This window comes from Sinocyclocheilus grahami, unplaced genomic scaffold (assembly GCF_001515645.1).
Source record: "Sinocyclocheilus grahami isolate Dianchi unplaced genomic scaffold, SAMN03320097.WGS_v1.1 scaffold759.1, whole genome shotgun sequence".
Classification (NCBI taxonomy): domain Eukaryota; kingdom Metazoa; phylum Chordata; class Actinopteri; order Cypriniformes; family Cyprinidae; genus Sinocyclocheilus; species Sinocyclocheilus grahami.
The window spans coordinates 621,437-639,384 of NW_015505938.1; the positions used below are offsets into that span (position 1 = coordinate 621,437).

General features: G+C 35.5%; 2 protein-coding genes across 2 annotated transcripts in view; both read left to right on the forward strand.

Annotated features, from left to right (window-relative positions):
- The first annotated feature begins 4,128 nt into the window (after positions 1 to 4,128).
- Positions 4,129 to 8,435, forward strand: LOC107561137 (patatin-like phospholipase domain-containing protein 2). Its single transcript, XM_016245504.1, has 6 exons — positions 4,129 to 4,186; positions 6,399 to 6,565; positions 6,634 to 6,714; positions 6,746 to 6,807; positions 7,054 to 7,192; positions 8,154 to 8,435. Exons 1-6 carry the CDS (start codon positions 4,129 to 4,131, stop codon positions 8,433 to 8,435), a joined length of 789 nt encoding a protein of 262 aa, XP_016100990.1.
- A 2,322-nt stretch (positions 8,436 to 10,757) lies between these two features.
- The window catches only part of LOC107561184 (protein phosphatase 1 regulatory subunit 12A), a 29,552-nt gene continuing 22,361 nt past the window's right edge, over positions 10,758 to 17,948 (forward strand). The window contains exon 1 of the mRNA XM_016245564.1: positions 10,758 to 11,088. Within this exon, the coding sequence (XP_016101050.1) occupies positions 10,813 to 11,088 (276 nt within the window). The 5' untranslated portion in view covers positions 10,758 to 10,812. The remainder of the gene's footprint in view (positions 11,089 to 17,948) is intronic.

Consider the following 17,948-nt stretch of genomic DNA (forward strand, 5'->3'; position numbering starts at 1 on the left):
ACATGCAGCACATACTAGCAACACTTCAGCATACTTTAATTCACAAATAATTGTATATCAAAAAGGATTTACTGCTGCTACTATTTATAGTTTTTGCTATATATTCTATTCCCTTTTTTGCTATTATTACTTGTTTGTATTCATGTGTATTCCAATGTTGAGAGCAGTCAGTGAGAAAATAGTTGGCTGTAATGTTAACATCCTATAGTGTGTTCATGAACTAGGATGTTGCTGGAATCAGTGCAGCCAGAGACCCCTGGTCTTCCACCAGTGCTGTGAGGAAGGATGCTACGGTAGGCCAAGCAGAGACAGAGAGGAGTGTGGTAGAGGTAGGAAAAACCCAACAGACAGACAGTGACAACAAAGAACAGCATACTGTAGAGAATGACAGTAACAGCAGACGAATGGCATAAACAGACAGCACACAGACTCTACAACATCCTCAGATTCTTTTTCTTCTGTTTTTACTGTATGTGTAAATTTGTTATAAACGTGTGCTCTTTAAAAAGTAGTAAGCATTGTTTGCCAGACACATACATTAAATGTTTAAATATCTGTTACATAGTATATGGTACTGCTTATATTATTTCACCATCTGTACACAAATGTAAGTAGTGAATGTGTGTGTCCGTGGGTGGGGCTGTGTCGGTGTGGCTACAGTGCCAGGGCTGAATTTTTGTCCCAGTCCGCCCCTGACTACTGCTGCTAGTCGACTAAACAAAAATAAGGCAAAATTGTTTCTTGCATTATTAAAAAACTATATCACACATTAAAATAAAGTTTGCATTTAATGTGGTGCAATTCAGTTACAATGTTAATTTGTTTAAAGCACGGCACATTGTCAATTTAGGCTCTGATTTATTTATTTAGAATATGATAAAGTGATTACACTACCGTTCAACCGTTTATGTGGGTCAGTAAGATTTTTTTATTTTAAAGAAATTAATGCTTTTATTTAGCAAGGATACATTAAATTGATCAACAGTAAAGACATTTATAATATTAGAAAATAATTGTATTTTCAAATAAATGCTGTTCTTTAATTACTTTAAATTCATTAAAAAAAATGTAAAAATGTATCATAGAATGCTGTATCATTAGAATGATTTCTGAAGGATCATGTGACACTGAAGACTGGAGTAATGATGCTGAAAATTCAGCTTTACATCACAGAAATAAATTACATTCTAAAATCTATTAAAATAGAAAACAGTTATTTTAAATTGTATTTATATTTTAGAGTATTACTGTTTTATTTAAACAAATGCAGCCTTCGTGAGCATAGGAGACTTCTTTTAAAAACAATAAGAAACCATTTTTTTTTAATGAAATTGTATGTGCAATCCAAAGCATATTTAATTTATTGATTTATGTTTATTCATTGAATGTTTGATGCAGGTCACGTTTATTACTTATTATTATGGGTTTGTTTAAATCACTCACTCAACATGAGCAATGGTGATACGGCACTGAAATAGTGAACACCACTAAATCAGGACGGAAATCTCTCTAAAAGGTTGCTAGAATGCTGTGAAAGCTTGCGGAAGCAGTACTTCTGTTTTTAAAAGTTACCTTCTGAAGTCATTGATGCTTTTGTAGAGAAAGACGTTGTTTTCATTTGGATTCAGATGTTGTGCCAGGATAAATATGTTTTGGATGTAAAAGCAGTGAGTAGAGCGATTGTTTACCTTCTCTCTCTCATTTCCCCACTGTTCGGTGACCTTCGCCAGCTTTCTGAGCTTTGCTCTAGTTCTTGTGTTTTTCCTTGAATTTTGTATTGTTTGTGTATTTTTAAAGGGGTCATATGATGCGATTTCAATTTTTCGTTTCTCTTTACAAGCTCTTGGTGCATAAAGAAGATCTGTAAAGCTGCAAAGACTAAAGTCTCAAATTCAAAGAGATATTCTTTATAAAAGTTAAGAGTCAGCCACGCCTACCTAAAACGGCTCGTTCTAACACGCCCCCACATATCTACGTCACTGTGTGGGAAGATTTGCATAACGCCGCCCAAATGTTCACGCAAAGAAAGAAGGCGTAACTTTTATTCTCGCTGTAGTATTGTTGTTGCCGTCGCCATGTCGTGAAGACGCTGTGTGCTTCGTTGTGAAAGCGAAACTACTTTGTTTGGTCTTCCAAAAGAGGACGATATCTGCTTCGTCATGCCTAGAGCTGATCCGTGCTGGTCGCTGAGGAAATACATCAACTTCGCGCTGTGGATCGCCGGATCGGCTTTCACCGTGGACGAAGCGGAGTCCAGCCCGGGGTCGTCACATGCGGTTGCCGCAAGCCCGCCGGCCGCTCCTTTGTAGAATCCGCCGGCCGCGCCGTTCTCAAGCACACCCGCCTCTGCTCACTGTAGACCGCCGTGTGTTTCGTTGTGAAAGCGAAACTATTTGTTTGGCTTCCAAAAGAGGACACGGCTAGAAATCGCTGGTTAAGTTGTATTTACAACACTGTTCCAGAACACTTCAACCCAAACATTCAGATGTGTGCAGCGCATTTTATGGAGGACTGTTTCCTGATCCTGGGAGAGTAGACTACAATGCCGGCTGTTCTGACTCACAGACTGTAAGTACGTTTTTTATATTTAAAGAATTATCCACTGATGACTCAAACGTGAGTTTTGGGCAGTGTAGAGTAGCACTTGTTGTTTGTCATTTCTCCGATCACAAATGCAGACATGGTTTTATGTTTACGCAGCGCGATACGCAGTGCAACGCGTAAAAAGACAGTATAAGTCATTATAATCCGTAATTATGTCCCCACTGGATGCAACAAATGCCTCGTTTATAATGAGTTTTCATGTTTTTGTCTCGTCGCTCGGCATCATCACAGTATGGTGAGGGGCGTAACATTTCCGTCACACGCTTGAGGTATTCGGCCAATCACAACGGACTGGATAGCTGGCCAATCAGAGCACACCTCGCTTTTCAGACCGATGAGCTTTGTAAAAATCGACGCGTTTCAGAAAGGCGGGGCATAGAGGAGAAATAATAATGTACAGTATGTGGAAAATAATGTGTTTTTAAACCTTAAACTGCATAAACACATTTCATTACACCAAATACACTAAATAATGTTCTTTTTAGCAACATCATATGACCCCTTTAAACGGCACTTTTCTTTTTCTTATTGTTTAGGTTTTCCGCTTCCTATTAATTTGTAAAATATTTTTTAAATGATTTAGGAAAATTAAGTCTATTTTTAGAACCATTAGAATTTTTGCATTGTGGCATTTTCATTCAAATTAAATACTTCACAATTTAAATAATGCATCATTTTTTGCAATACAGTGATGAGAATTTGAGAGACAAATGTGGTTAATTGTCATAAAAATAATGTCACAACATTATATTCATTAAAATTAAATACTTTACTGTTTAAATGTATAATTATTTTTTCTCACTTTACATTAATGAGAATCTGAGAGAAATTTGATTATCAAGAAAATAATGATACAATATTATTTTCATTAAAATGATATATTTAAAAAAAAAATGTTTTTACAGTACAGTAAAGAGAATTTGACAGAAAAATTTGGTTAATTATCATTTTTTACAAGTTACTTTCATTAAAATTTATATTTTTTCAATTCTAATAATGTACAATTGTTTTATTCTCGCATGACAGTAATTAAAAAGTGAGGGGAAAAATGTGGTTAATTATCACGCAAATAATGTCACAATGCAAAAGCTTACATTTCTTTACGCAAAATATAATTTCATTTTTTTCTCGTTGTTTTTTTTAGATTTACTCGTTCTCTTTCCACTCTTTTTTATGTTTATTAGTGGTTGTTATTGTGTTGTGCAGCTCTAAATTAAATTATTATTTTTTTTTTTACAAACTCAATCTCATTCAGTGTCTCATTTGGCACTATAAAAACTGCCAGTGATTTGCATCTGAAGTAGAAGAAACGAGTCAAACAGTTGAAGTGGATGTGTCTGTGGAGTTAGATCATGTGATGTCAGATCAGTGAGCTGCACACACTCTCTCTCTCTCTCTCTCTCTCTCTCACACACACACACCTCGTTTAACACTGTATGCTGGCTGTTCCCTGTTCAAATGGCCTATAAATACACACTGACTGCCAAAATGACATTAATCTTGTGCTTTTCTTCTCCTCAGGTGATGAAGAATATGTGGAAGCAGGTATACAGAGATGCTTTACACTTCCTCAAGAGAAACGGTGAGTCGTTTGCAAATGTTTCAGCGAGCAGATTTGTTTTTGTTTTTTTACATCAGTGTATTTCACCAAACCAAAACTCCAAAACTCTTGATTTACTCCTGGATATGGGCAGGTATTCTAGTTATCACAGGATGTTCATGGAATGGCATTTACAGTTTTTGCCTATTGCTTGAACACTATAGACACATGCTTAGACCAAAGTAACAAAACTTGAAGCTTTTGTTACTGCACCTTAAACACAGTGTAACCATACCTTAAACAAAAGCGCTGCTTTGCACTTCAGTTGCAATTCTGCGACACACTTGCTCCTGCACCCTACACACTATTTCATACATAAGACACTTCGTTCATAAGTGAAATCTCATGGGTACCATTGGGAAAACACATCTATTCAAAATACAAAACACATTGGGTGATTGAAAACACTTAGACACACACCTGAAAACACTTAGACGGCAGGATCTGTAATCCCACCCACGCACAATTGGCCTGTTTTTCTGTATTTACAGTAGTGTATTTTGTGTTTTATTTTTGCATTACTGCATTTACTGTACTGTACTGTACTATAGTACTGTGATGTGCAGTATTGAGTTGATGTCATTTGTAACCTTTCAGTGCTTTCATTTTTGGAAAAAAACAGAACAAAAACTGTAAGTGTTGCATTGAGCTTCACAGAATGCTACCTGATGAACTGAATAAAAACAGTGAAAATTAAAGACTGCAGTGTTTTGTATAAAGTACAGTTGTGTGTTGCTGCTAATCTGAAAGTCTATTCATATGATGCAAGTGTGTATCATTTTGTCATCAGAGTGACATTTTGACAAAGAATTGTTAGGTTTTGATTTCCCAGTGTTGTGTCTTGTGTGCTTGTGTGTAAAGTTTTGACACAATGAGCCGAAGTTTTGCAAAAAGTGTAATATCTGTCTGCTGGCCCACAGCTGTGCTGCTGAAGATTTTTTTTTTTTTATCACAGCTGTAATGAAGCGGAAAGTCAGGCTGATGCCGAAGAGTTTCACTGGTGTTAGAGAGACCTCTAGTGACCAATACTGACAGTACAGATCATAAAAGAGAGAGATATATAATTATATAATTATGTATCTTTTTTTAATATATATTTATGAATATAATATAATAATATAAATTAAATATAATTCTATATATTTCATTATTGATCTTTTTAACCTTATATATACAATTAATTATGTTTAATTATTTTTGATTAATTACTTATTCATTTAATGTATACTTTTATTTTTCAAATATCACTATATAACTTTATATAATATAGATTAAATGTAATTCTATATGTTTCATTCATTTATATGTTAAATTTTTTCAAATATTATTATTATATAACTTTATATAGTATAAATTAAATATAATTCTATATATTTCATTATTTATATTTTTTAACTTTATATATACATTTACTTATGTATAATTCATTTTGATTATTTATTTAGTTTTTTTTCCATTTACATATATAATTTATTAATGTATACATATTTTTCAAATATAATTAATATATTAATGCATTGCATGTAAAGAAGAAATGACGTGAATTTGTGCATTTTAATGTGTTTGAAAGACAAAAGCCTTCCAAAGATATAACCATTAATACATGGTTAAATAACCCACTGACCGATAATTCATATAAAAATGAGTGTCAGCAATTGATGCAATGTTGAAATATTGAGAAAAGACTTCTTAAAACTGAAATGATTTTGGTCAAATGCTGTGTGGCCTCTCGGTTTACTGTGTAATTATGGCCACATGGTCTTTGTGTGAATGGTCTGGAAGACTTTCTGAATGTATATGAGTGGTAAGCTTTTTTTAAATATGAAAAAGAGGAATTAGGGGGAATCAATAAATGATGTATAATGTATTGCCATTGTGTGAATATGTAATCATGTAATCAGTAAAAAGTAACTGTAGTCTGATTCCGAGTATTTTCAAATGTAATTTAATCTAATAGCAAGTACTTAATTTTTGGAATCTGATTACGTAATCCAGATTACATGTTCATCAGTTACTACCCAGCTCTCTCTCTCTCTCTCTCTCTCTCTCTCTATATATATATATATAACACCCAATAAATGTCATCAGTACAACTTGTGTATTGTACTCCAAGTAGCTGAGTAGATTGTTGTGAACCTTCTCTATAAGATTCATCTCAGATCTCTTCCTCGCTGTGTGTATGAGTGTGTTTCAGGTCTGTTACAGTATGGAGGTCCACACCGTATGCTGGCCGTAGCTGATGGAGGGGCTGAGGAAGAGTCTGACAGTGAGGATGATGAAGAGTCCGAGAGCAGAGAGGACAGAGAAACACTGGATCACTCCAGCATCGAGGAACACATCTTTGAACACCTTCCTCCGAGAGTACTGACAGACAACAGGACTGTGCTGACTATTCTGGTACTCTCTGAAGTACCTTTGTGATGTGTTAGAGGTTGACTCTGTGTTGTTGTTCCTGTAGGGAGAGGCGGAGTCTGGTGCAGTCGCTAAGCAACATGCTGCCAGTCAGAATGCATCTAAGCATCTGTAAAGCATACATGTAAAGCATCTGCCATCCTGTTACCGTACACACTTCCTCTGGAATCAGCTCCGTCACTGAGCATCAGGTGAAGACTTTATGGACACTGCAGATATTGTCAGAGCAGGTGTTCATGCAATACTCATCTGATATAGAATTATTATAATTACAGGTATTAATAAATTCATGGTATAAACTTGAAAAAATAAATAAATAATGTACATGTTACACAATGTAAAAAAAATATTTTTTTATTATATTATATATTATTTTTGTTTACGCTGGTGATTGTCATCCCAATTTGAAATCTCTTTAATTGAACTCTTTCTCTCAGACTGTTGGAGTGGCTGCCAGACATTCAGGAGGATGTGGGCTGGATGAAGGAGCAGAGAGAGAGAGAGAGAGAGAGAGAGAGAGAGACCGCACAAACACAGACTCGGAGAGGACAGTCTGACCAGAAGCTCAGTCTCCAAGTCATTTAATATCATGGTAGCAGTATACATCGTGATAGTTAGTTACTTATATTACATAACCATGTAGCAATGTATAATATTCTACAGTCTAGTGACTTTAAAATGTTTATTTCATATTTTTAACAGCTCTGCTTGCTATCTTTTCTACAATTTTATTCTCAAGTAAATTTATCTAAAGGATGTTTAATCTTAATCACCGAAATTTCGGCCGCCGAAAATTAAAAGAGAAAATATATGGTGCGCTGAACACAGGTTTCACTCTCCCTCTAGCCGTCGTTCAATCTTTTACTATTTATGCTATTCATTACTAGTGTATATAATAATAGTTATATTATATACATTTTAAGAAGTTTAATCTACAATTTAGTAATCGTATATACTGTAAGTAGTAGTAATAAAATATAGAATATATATATATATATATATATATATAAGATTTTTTTAAAGATGTTCCAATTCCGAATTCCTAATCAATTAAAAAATCAATAAAAAAAAAAGTTGTTTTAATTTTGCAAGTTATATATATTGTAAGTAAATGTATCATAAGGATGTTTAATCTCTTCAAATTAAATTGAATGATGTTCAGTTAAAATTTTAAATAACATTTTGTACAATCTAGTGACATTAAAACCATAAATATAAATAGTAGTAATGTGATTAAACGTTTGACAGCACTAATATATATATATATAATTACATAAACATACATATAAAATTAAAAGAGAAAAATCTTTGTATATAGATTATATTTTTTAACAAGTCTTACTAAAAAAGCAAAAAAAATTTTTTTTTATAAGTCATATGTAAGTACATTTATTACAAGAATGTTTCATCTTCCAATGCCTAATCAATTCAAATTCGCACTCACTGATTAAAAAGGAGCCTAAAATGCTCAACCCTACTTAATAGACAACATTTTCAAAAATGTAACCGGAAGCTTTTACTTTTCTTTCTCTCTCAGCTTTTCATATCAGCTGGAATTGAAACATTCCCAGTCTGTCCCGGCCAGCTTCAGTGTGGCACGTCTGCTCCCGGGCTGGGTCTACGGGGGCAGCTCCACAGTCCTGGACGCAATGCTGCGATTGGACCGGTACCAGCGCTAACTCCTGCCAGGCTTTTTCTGTGTCAGTCTGGACCTCCGAGGGTCTTTCACCACCAGTTCGGCTCACCCCAGTGCCTCCAGCTCCCTGAGCCACCCAAGACGCAATGGAGGGTCTTACCATGCGTCCCATCAGAGCCCTGAACACCAGCCTGCTCCCTTAACCTCTGGGCCTGAGAGACCATTATATCCCACAATGCACTGTGATGATGCCGAGGAACCTTGAGTAGAACATTTCGGTGCCTGATGGTTAGCATCAGCAGAAAGAAAGCAAATGCTTTGCAAATCTTTGTGAGAAGTTTGAGTTTTGAATTTTTTAAAGCAGAGATTTTAATGTCCATGACCATAGTACATATATATTTATATACATGAATCACATCAGTAGCATTGCATAAGCAGAAGATCATCCACCTAGAAAATTGGTCTCACCTCAAAAACATCCTTTACAGCGAAATAATACACTTTTTGATGAATAATTCATGTAAGTGCTTTACCAAAAATACAAGCTTCACATTTGTTGCTTACTTCCATTGTAAGTGTGTTACTGTATTTACTGAAGAACAGGACAAAAATTGAGCTCAATCTGTATTAAACCAGGAACAGTCCTTTAAGACGGATCAGAAAGAAACGCAATTTCCCTCAGAATGTCCTCGGATGTGTCTCTCGTGTCCTGGTTCATCAGGATTTATGTTTTGAAGGCACCTCAGCATAGTTTTAAACCCGAGAAAGTAAAGTGATCCGGATTGAGGCGGTTTCTGAAGGTTTATGCATGTAGACTGATTCAAAGCAAACCATGTGACCATATGCTCTGGCGATACTGCTATTGTACTGTACTTGTAATTTGCATTATCACTCAGTGGGTTATATAAGCATGTATTACTAAGTCTTTGGAAGGCTTTTGTCTTTCAAATGCACAAATTCACGTTATTTCTTATTTACATGTAATGCAGGTATTCCCAAACCTCTTTCACCTAATATATTTACTTTAAGTACCCCTGAGATTTTAAAATAAATATTTCAGTAATTAAATATCACATTTGCATGTTCACGGTTAATGCAGGGAGACAAATAAAATATTGAGTTTTTTAGTAAGTGTTTTGTTTGGACTGATGTTATTTTAAGATGATTTATTTTAATTGTACATTTTTATGATTTAGTTAATTATAAGCTTTTCATTGAACTCACGACCCCAGTTTGGGAAACCTTTATAATGTAATGTTTAATGTCGTAAATAACAACGAATGGAACATATTTTCTTTTTCTTTGCATTTTTATATCAATATGGTACAACATTGTCCTATTTAAATCACTGTGATAAACAAGTTAGGCCAGAAGACATTTAAAAGTAATTAAAAAGTAGTCTGATTATATTACCTAAAATGTGTAATCTAATGGATTACGTTACTAACTACGATTTGTGTCATGCATTTTGGAATCAGTAATGGATTACGATTTGTAAGTAATCTAGCTCTGCTGATTGCTTGTATATTATTATCAGTGTTGGGGAAAGTTACTTTTAAAAGTAATGCATTACAATATTGCGTTACTCCATAAAAAAGTAACTAATTACATTACTTAGTTACTTTTTATGGAAAGTAATGCGTTACGTTACTTTTGCGTTACTTTTTAAATCTGGACAGGGCTTGCTTGCTTGTTTTTAAATAAAAAAGTTATATTTTTGGCAAATATAAAAGCCTTCTCACACCAGAAGTGAAATGAATGCGCCTCAGGCTGAAGGGAAAGTACAGTAGAATACAGAAGAAGACATTTCAACACACTTCAGCAATAAACAAAGACACAAATGTTTGTCTGGAGTAATTAGTGCTTATTAGTACGGCTGAACTGAATCATCGAAGGTCAGAAGCAAAATAGAAAGGGATTAAATACATAAAGCATATTTGTGTTGTTTAACATTTAATTATTGCAGGTTTGCGTCATATTCTGAGTTGCATTATTTTATTCATTTTGAGGAATACTGAATCTGTGTTTTGTGTGAGTGAGATAATGCATATTCATATTTATTTCAGAGCTACAGTAACATCTGATTTCTCTCAGCATGGCGACAGCAGAGCTGCCAGTCAATAATTTGGGGAAAAAAGTAACTTGCGTTACTTATTTGAAAAAGTAACTCAGATATTCTCTTGTAAATTAAAAAGTAATGCGTTACTTTACTAGTTACTTGGAAAAAAGTAATCTGATTACGTAACTCTCGTTACTTGTAATGCGTACAAGTTTTTAGGGCGACTTTTTTATGGATTTATTGTAGTAATGGTAGATTGGTTTGAACTGAAAAAAACGCCAGTTGTTGATAAACTATTAAAAATAGATAATATAGAGTAGCCTATTTATGCTTTGTGAACATCCTCAGCGATTCGCTTCGTTCGATTCCGATTGACTCACAAACAGGAATCAGTCCGAGTGAATCGTTCGAAAGAGTCGGTTCGAAAGAACGATTCGTACGTGAATCGGACATCACTTGTCTGATGCGCTGAAACTCCCCGGGAGAGAGCGAGGGAGGAAGATGGCGGCCACTGACCGTTCCCGGTCCGAAGCGGCAAAGCAGCGGCGGCAGGATCAGCTGCAGCGGTGGCAGGGCTCGGAGACGGACCGGACCGGGGCGGAGGCGAGGAGCCAGTCCTCCGCTCCCGGAAACCGACGGGCCCGAGTGCGCTTCGCCCAGGGCGCCGTGTTCATGGCCGCCTGCTCCGCCGGGGACCGGGAGGAGGTGGCGGAGCTCCTGCGACAGGGAGCAGATATCAACCACGCCAATATAGACGGGCTGACGGCGCTGCATCAGGTACCCGGAGCACGCTCGATTGTTCGCTGAAGCTTGACTCGGTTCGGAAACTTCTGCGAAAGTTCACTAACTTTTCTGGGCGCCGTTCTCAACTTGTGTGGTCGATGTCTAGAGATGATGAACAGGAGGCATCTCTTAAAAATCTTTAGAAATGCTATCTTTGTGTTCGTATGTCATGCATTTTTGAAAACAAACAAACATGCTGTTTTATGCAAAAAAATATAACGTTTAAAAATATCAATTATGTAAGCATCAAGTAGAATTTTTATTAGTGAAATACTCAAATGCATGGTGTGTACACTATTTAATTAGTGTGCTGAGTCAGATTATTAGTGTTTGACCCAAACAAAAGATGGCTTTTCATAAAGAAGTTATAATATGTGTTATTAATAAAACTTAAACTTGACTAGGGTGACTACTGACTTTACAGATTTTCAAATGTTTATATTTTGAAACAAAATTGGTGCTTTTTTTTTTTTTTTTATTAGAATTTTAATATTAAAACAATTCCACCAGTTTGTAAGAAATTTTAGTTACACCTTGTAGACATTTTTATGAAAACCTGTTTCCGCCAAGGGGAAAAAAATAAATAAAATAAAGGTAAGTGAACAATTCTAGGGTTGGTAGATACAACGATGTTAATTAAACACCTCCCCGCAATCCGCCGCATCCCAATACCGTGTTCGGGAAGACCATCACATGTACACACAACCCCTAAAGGGAATAAATACTAGATTTTTGAAAATTACATATTTTAATAATTTCTCTCGCAGTTATATTATTGGGTAATTATACTGTATATAAATTGCTGGCGTCAGGGAGCCCCGCTATTATGCCTGGCAATGAAATTGCTTTTAAATGCACGATCGCATTTTAGTTTCACTTTCACTTTCCAGATTTGCGATAGCACGTACTCCGTTTATACTATAAAGCGCGGTACTTGCCACACATTTTACAAGATTAGATGTTTGTCATTGGTGCTGAGGATCTGCAAATCATTCGCCATCGTGCTCGGTCATCTCTCCTTACTCCGTGGTAACCGGTAAGTTACATTTTATGTACTGTAATGTAACAGGCAATCGTTTTCTGAATACGGATTCACGCTTCGGGCACACCCCCTAACTTTCCTCACAATTCTGAGAAGAAACGTCAAAATTGAGATGAGTCACAATTACCTTTTTTTAATTATTATTCTTTGGCGGAAACAAAAAACTGAATTGTGAGAGACGTAAAGTCAGAATTTTAAGAAAACTGTCAGAATTGCGAGATATAAATGTCAATGCCATGCTGACTTTTTCTCTCAGAACTGCAAGAAACGGTCGGAATTGGGAGGTAAAAATTCACAATTACCTTTTTTTAATTTGTTTAATTTATTTTTTATTCCATTATTTATTATTCTCATATATTTTGACCTAAAGCTGCACAAAAAAACTTTTACAAAAGGTGTATTCAAGCCGTTTTTTTGTATAATTCTAAATGCATTTTTGATCATAATAGATCCTAATATAAATGAGCATTATTGATCCAGATACAATGTATCAAACATCCTAAAAAGTATTGTTGGGTTATACTAGTTCATTATAACAGACTTATTAAAGTGGTGATTTAAACCTGAAATCACTTTGAAACCTCGTCGCAAACTGTACAAACTTTTAAACGCATTGGCTGTTTTGGGTCTGAATGCCCGAAGTCTGGTATTTTGACATGTTTATGTACTATTATAATGTCAGAAACTGTGTTTCCAGGACATATTTAGTTTTAGCGGTGTTGTTTTGCGCTAAGGCCAGTTGTTGGGTTGCCTTGCTGGTGTGGTTTTGGTTCTGGACTGGAATAGTTGTGTTCCTCTGGCGCAGATGGATCTGGACTCTCTGTGTAGTTGTTTAGGGTAGCTGAGCTGATGCTGTTTTAATGACGGCCCGTCCCGTTTAATGTGGCTCCTGCCCACTTCTGACTCCACTGTCCCAGCATCCAGACTGAACTGGCAGAGCAAGACTTTCCTCATAGCTTCAGCGCTGCTTCAGAGAATGGCTGGAATTCACGCCGGCCCTTTTCATTCAGTGTTTGTTTTTGTTCTTTTTTTCGTTCTTCCTCTCAGCTGTGTATGTTTTTTTTTTTTTTTTAATTACATGATTATTTTCGGCTTTTGGTGTCTCATCCTTTTGTTTCCACAGTACAGTTTTCCTCAGAAACCAGCTAATCCTGACCTAGAGCTTTAAAAGGGGAAAAAGCCTGCTGAAAAATGATAGTATGTTTGAGGTTATGTGGATGTCTGTCTTGAATCTATTATAACAAGCTTCTGTTGAAGAGAGCCACTTCAAAAAAACTGCAGAAGGTTTTGCTCAAATCCACTCTAGCCTTGAAAAAATATGAAGTGCATGCTTTTTTGACTCATGTGGCGAGAGCAGCTATTGGCTGCCGCTCTGCTGATGTCATGAATGTGTAGGAAGCTCAGATTTGACGTCATTGGGAAGTTCTGTGGAACAACTTTGAGTCTCACGTGAGCTCTTCTAAATGAATGTAGTCACCTGTGTTTGCATGCGTTCTCTAATCTAACGCAGAACCAGGAACATGTTCAAGTCATATTTCTATGGAAGCCCGTTTCCGCCACAGGAAAAAAAATAATAAAAAAGGCAATTATGAAGTTTTTTAAATTTTTTTATTTCACAATGAGAATTAAATTGAGAGATGTTTTTCTCACAATTCAGAGTTTACATCTTGCAGGTTTTTGTTGTTGTTAGAATTCTGACTTTGTCTCAGAATTGTGAGATATAAACTAAAAATTGCAAGGAAAAAAAAGTCCTAATTGTGAGAGAAATGTTGCAGTTACCTTTTTTTAATCCTGTGGCAGAAACAAGGTTCCATATATATCACCCCAAAATAGAAGGAAATAATCAAATATTTAGCAAGTTTTATCATCATAAATAAATAAAATACACACACTGTTGCAGTCTATCGGTCGTATAATGCATGGCAATGGTAACAAAATCTATGAGAGTTAAAAAAACATGCACAGACAAATCCAAATTAAACCCTGCGGCTCGTGACGACACATTGATGTCCTAAGACACGAAATGATCGGTTTGTGCCAGAAACCGAACAGTGTTTATATCATTTTTTACCTCTAATACACCACTATGTCCAACTTCCTTGAGCGCTTGCTCTTCGGCTAGATATAAACACACCCATTAAAGGGGTCATATGATGCGATTTAAATTGTTCCTTTCTCTTTGGAGTGTTACAAGCTCTTGGTGCATAAAGAAGATCTGTAAAGTTGCAAAGACTAAAGTCTCAAATCCAAAGAGCACTATTTGGGAAGATTTGCATAACGCCGCCCAAATGTTCACACAGAAAGAAGGCATAACTTTTATTCTCGCTGTAGTATTGTTAACGCTGCAGCCATGTACGCTGTGTGCTTCGTTGTGAAAGCAAAACTACTTTGTTTGGCTTCCAAAAGAGGACACGACTAGAAATCAGTGTTTAAGTTGTATTTACAACACTGTTCCAGAACACTTCAACCCAAATATTCAGATGTGTGCAGCACATTTTATTGAGGACTGTTTCCTGATCCTGGGAGAGTAGACTACAATGCCGGCTGTTCTGACTCACGTAAGAACGTTTTCATTTAAAGGATTATCCACTGACGATTCAAACGTGAGTTTTGAGCAGTGTAGAGTAGCACTTGTTGTTTGTCATTTCTCCGATCACAAATGCAGACATGGTTTTATGTTTACGCGGCGCGATGCAATGCAACACGTAAAAAGGGGCATAACATTTCCGTCTCACGCTGGAGGTATTCGGCCAATCACAACGCACTGGATAGCTGGCCAATCAGAGCACACCTTGCTTTTTCAGAACGATGAGCTTTGTAAAAATCGACGCGTTTCAGAAAGGCGGGGCATAGAGGAGAAACAATAATGTACAGTATGTAGAAAATCATGTGCTTTTTTTAACTTTAAACCGCATAGACACATTTCATTACACCAAATACACAAAATAATGTTCTTTTTAGCAACATCATATGACCCCTTTAACGTAAACTACACCAGAGCGCGTACACACCTCACGCACCGGATGCTGTGCGCGCGCTCAAGACAGTTGGACATAGTGGTGTATTAGAGGTAAAAAATGATATAAATACTGTTCGGTTTCTGGCACAAACCGATCATTTCGTGTCTTAGGACATCAATGTGTCATCACGAACCGCAGGGTTTAATTTGGATTTGTCCGTGCATGTTTTTTTTACTCTCATAGATTTTGTTACCATTGCCATGCATTATACGACTGATAGACTGCAACGGTTTAACTTAAAAATCATCAAATGTGTTCTACTGAAGAAACAAAGCCACCTACATCTTGGATGCCCTGCAGGGGGTAAGCAGATAAACATCACATTTTCATTTTGGGGTGAACTATCCCTTTAAGCACATTTTACTCTCAAATTTTTATTTCCACAATGCAATAAATAATGAGATGTATTATTTATGTAATAAAGTATTCATACATCATGATAGTCTATATTGTACTGCATTTAATTTGAAATGTAATTTATTAAAATATTGGAAATTAATTACAATTATTTTAACAAAGTAAAATAATTTTTAATATTTAATTACTGTGTGATCTAAAAATAGGCAATATGTATGTATGCATGTATAAATAAATAAATTAATTAATTAATTATAAAGAATTAAATATTAATATTTGTTTTTATATTTAATTTATATAAAAAGCTATTTGATTGTTTAAAGATACATTTAAAAATGTATAAATGCAGTTAAAAATAATTAATATATATATATATATATATATATATGAAATAAAATAAAATGTTATATATAGATACTCTAGATCTGTAGGCTTTATCACATCAACTACAAAAGATATCTTAGTGTGCACTCAGTGTTGCCATGATATGGATATGCAGAATTATATGAGAGCATAAAATAAAATGAAACCACAGTTTCTTGATTACTTGCACTGTTACTCTGACTGATTAGCCTGGGAACACACAGCCTGCTGGTGTGTGTGTGTGTGTGTGTGTTTGGCTCTGGACAGAATCAGTGTCACATCCTGTCATCCTGTTTTGGCCTCTACACACACACACACACACACACACACACACGTCACTCTCCTCCGTCTCAGATGGAGTTACAGCGATGGTTTACTTTCTAATGGTCCTAAAGTAAACAGCCGTTCGGTGCACAGATGGACGGGCAGGAGGGAGGATTGTGAGCAGATCTTCTGTTAAAGGTTCCTCAGAAGAAAGACAGCTTTAGTCAGTCCTTGGCATGTACATTTTACATCTATTTCAGCAATGCAATTGTTAATATTTGCAAAATTTTTAATCATTTATGGAAAGTGTAGTTGTTTTTTTTTGTGTGCCAATTTGTGCTTTGTTTAATGAAAACGTAGTATATGCTAGAACACTTCATAGCATATTAAATTACTATATTAATAAATGTAATGAATTTTGGAATGTCTGGACTGGCTCATATTAATTTTCATATTTATGAAATGGAGAGTTCTGGTCCAAAATGCTGGTTGGTTAGTAAATCTTTCTAGTTTAATTATATTGCTTATTTTATTTAGTTATATTAATTATTATTATAAATATTTTTCATATTTATATTCCTGTTAGTATGGATGCAAAAATATATCAGTTTTCACTTTTCATTGATGAGTAAATAAATATAAAAATAAAATACAATAAAGGGTTAAATTTATCTTGTAATCTTCCGCTATGCCTTTAAATATAGTACAATATCAGTAAACATTCAAATATACAAAATCAGCAGTTATATATATATTTTTTAAAATTTATATTCAGATAGAATTTTTGTATAGTATATTTCGTTATTTTATTATTGAGAAACTATTATAGGTTTTCTATTCAATTTTAATGCATCAATTTAAACTAAATAAAATAAAAACTTAAAGTAAAAATAGTTTTAAAAATATATATATTTTATAATATTACAGTTAACATTCATTTTAAGTAATGAAAATGGATTTAGTTTTAGTTAACTACGTTCACATTCATATTTATAGTATGTCTTTATTGTAATAATCGTTGCATGTGTGATAATGCTTTGTCGCTGCTCATCCCGATCTCAGTCCTGTTGTCCTGTTGTTGCTCAGTAACAGGAATTAAATATAGTCAGTGCTCTTTAAGTTTTTCCATGCCTTCCATCCAAAGGCTTTCTCTCTCTCTGTCGTTCTCCAGTGAGCGCATGGAAAACATTCTTCATGCAGTACGAGCGGTTGTTGTCATAGGCAAAGGGCAGTCGCTCTCTGACTCATACACACACACACACACACACTCATTCATTCAGGGACCCCATCGAGAACTTCACACCTTCTCCATACAGAAGGTTCCCAGTGTTCTTCAGAAACCAACACAAACACACACAATGAAGAAGGGGTCAGGAACAGAGCGGCCTTCTGTTCTGCTGCACACAGAGACCAGAGCGAGCGCAGTGTACGTGGAGATTTCTATAGGCACTCCCCTGGGAGCCACTCGCTTTGGCTGAGGCCTTTTTTCCCCTCAAAACCTCTTTTGCGTCATGCCTAAAAACACACGTTTTATCAGTGGTAGAATCACTGTAACGAGGCATGTCTGCTGTTTGCAGCATCATAATGCTTGCCAATTATTACAGACATGTTTGACAAGCTACTTGATTTAAAGTAGATAAACAATGTACAAGCTGCACTACAATATACTAACAAACAGTGTTTTAGTTTAGTTAAATCTAAAGAGATATTCTTTATAAAAGTTAAGAATCAGCCACGCCTACCTAAAACGGCTCGTTCTAACACACCCCCACATGTCTACATCACTGTGTGGGAAGATTTGCATAACG

Coding starts and splice junctions, on each gene's coding strand:
- LOC107561137 (XM_016245504.1), top strand. CDS start 4,129: ATGAAGAATATGTGGAAGCAGGTATACAGAGATGCTTTACACTTCCTC. Junction 6,566..6,633: donor TTGAACACCTTCCTCCGAGA/GTACTGACAGAC, acceptor GTGATGTGTTAG/AGGTTGACTCTGTGTTGTTG. Junction 6,808..7,053: donor GCTCCGTCACTGAGCATCAG/GTGAAGACTTTA, acceptor TCTTTCTCTCAG/ACTGTTGGAGTGGCTGCCAG.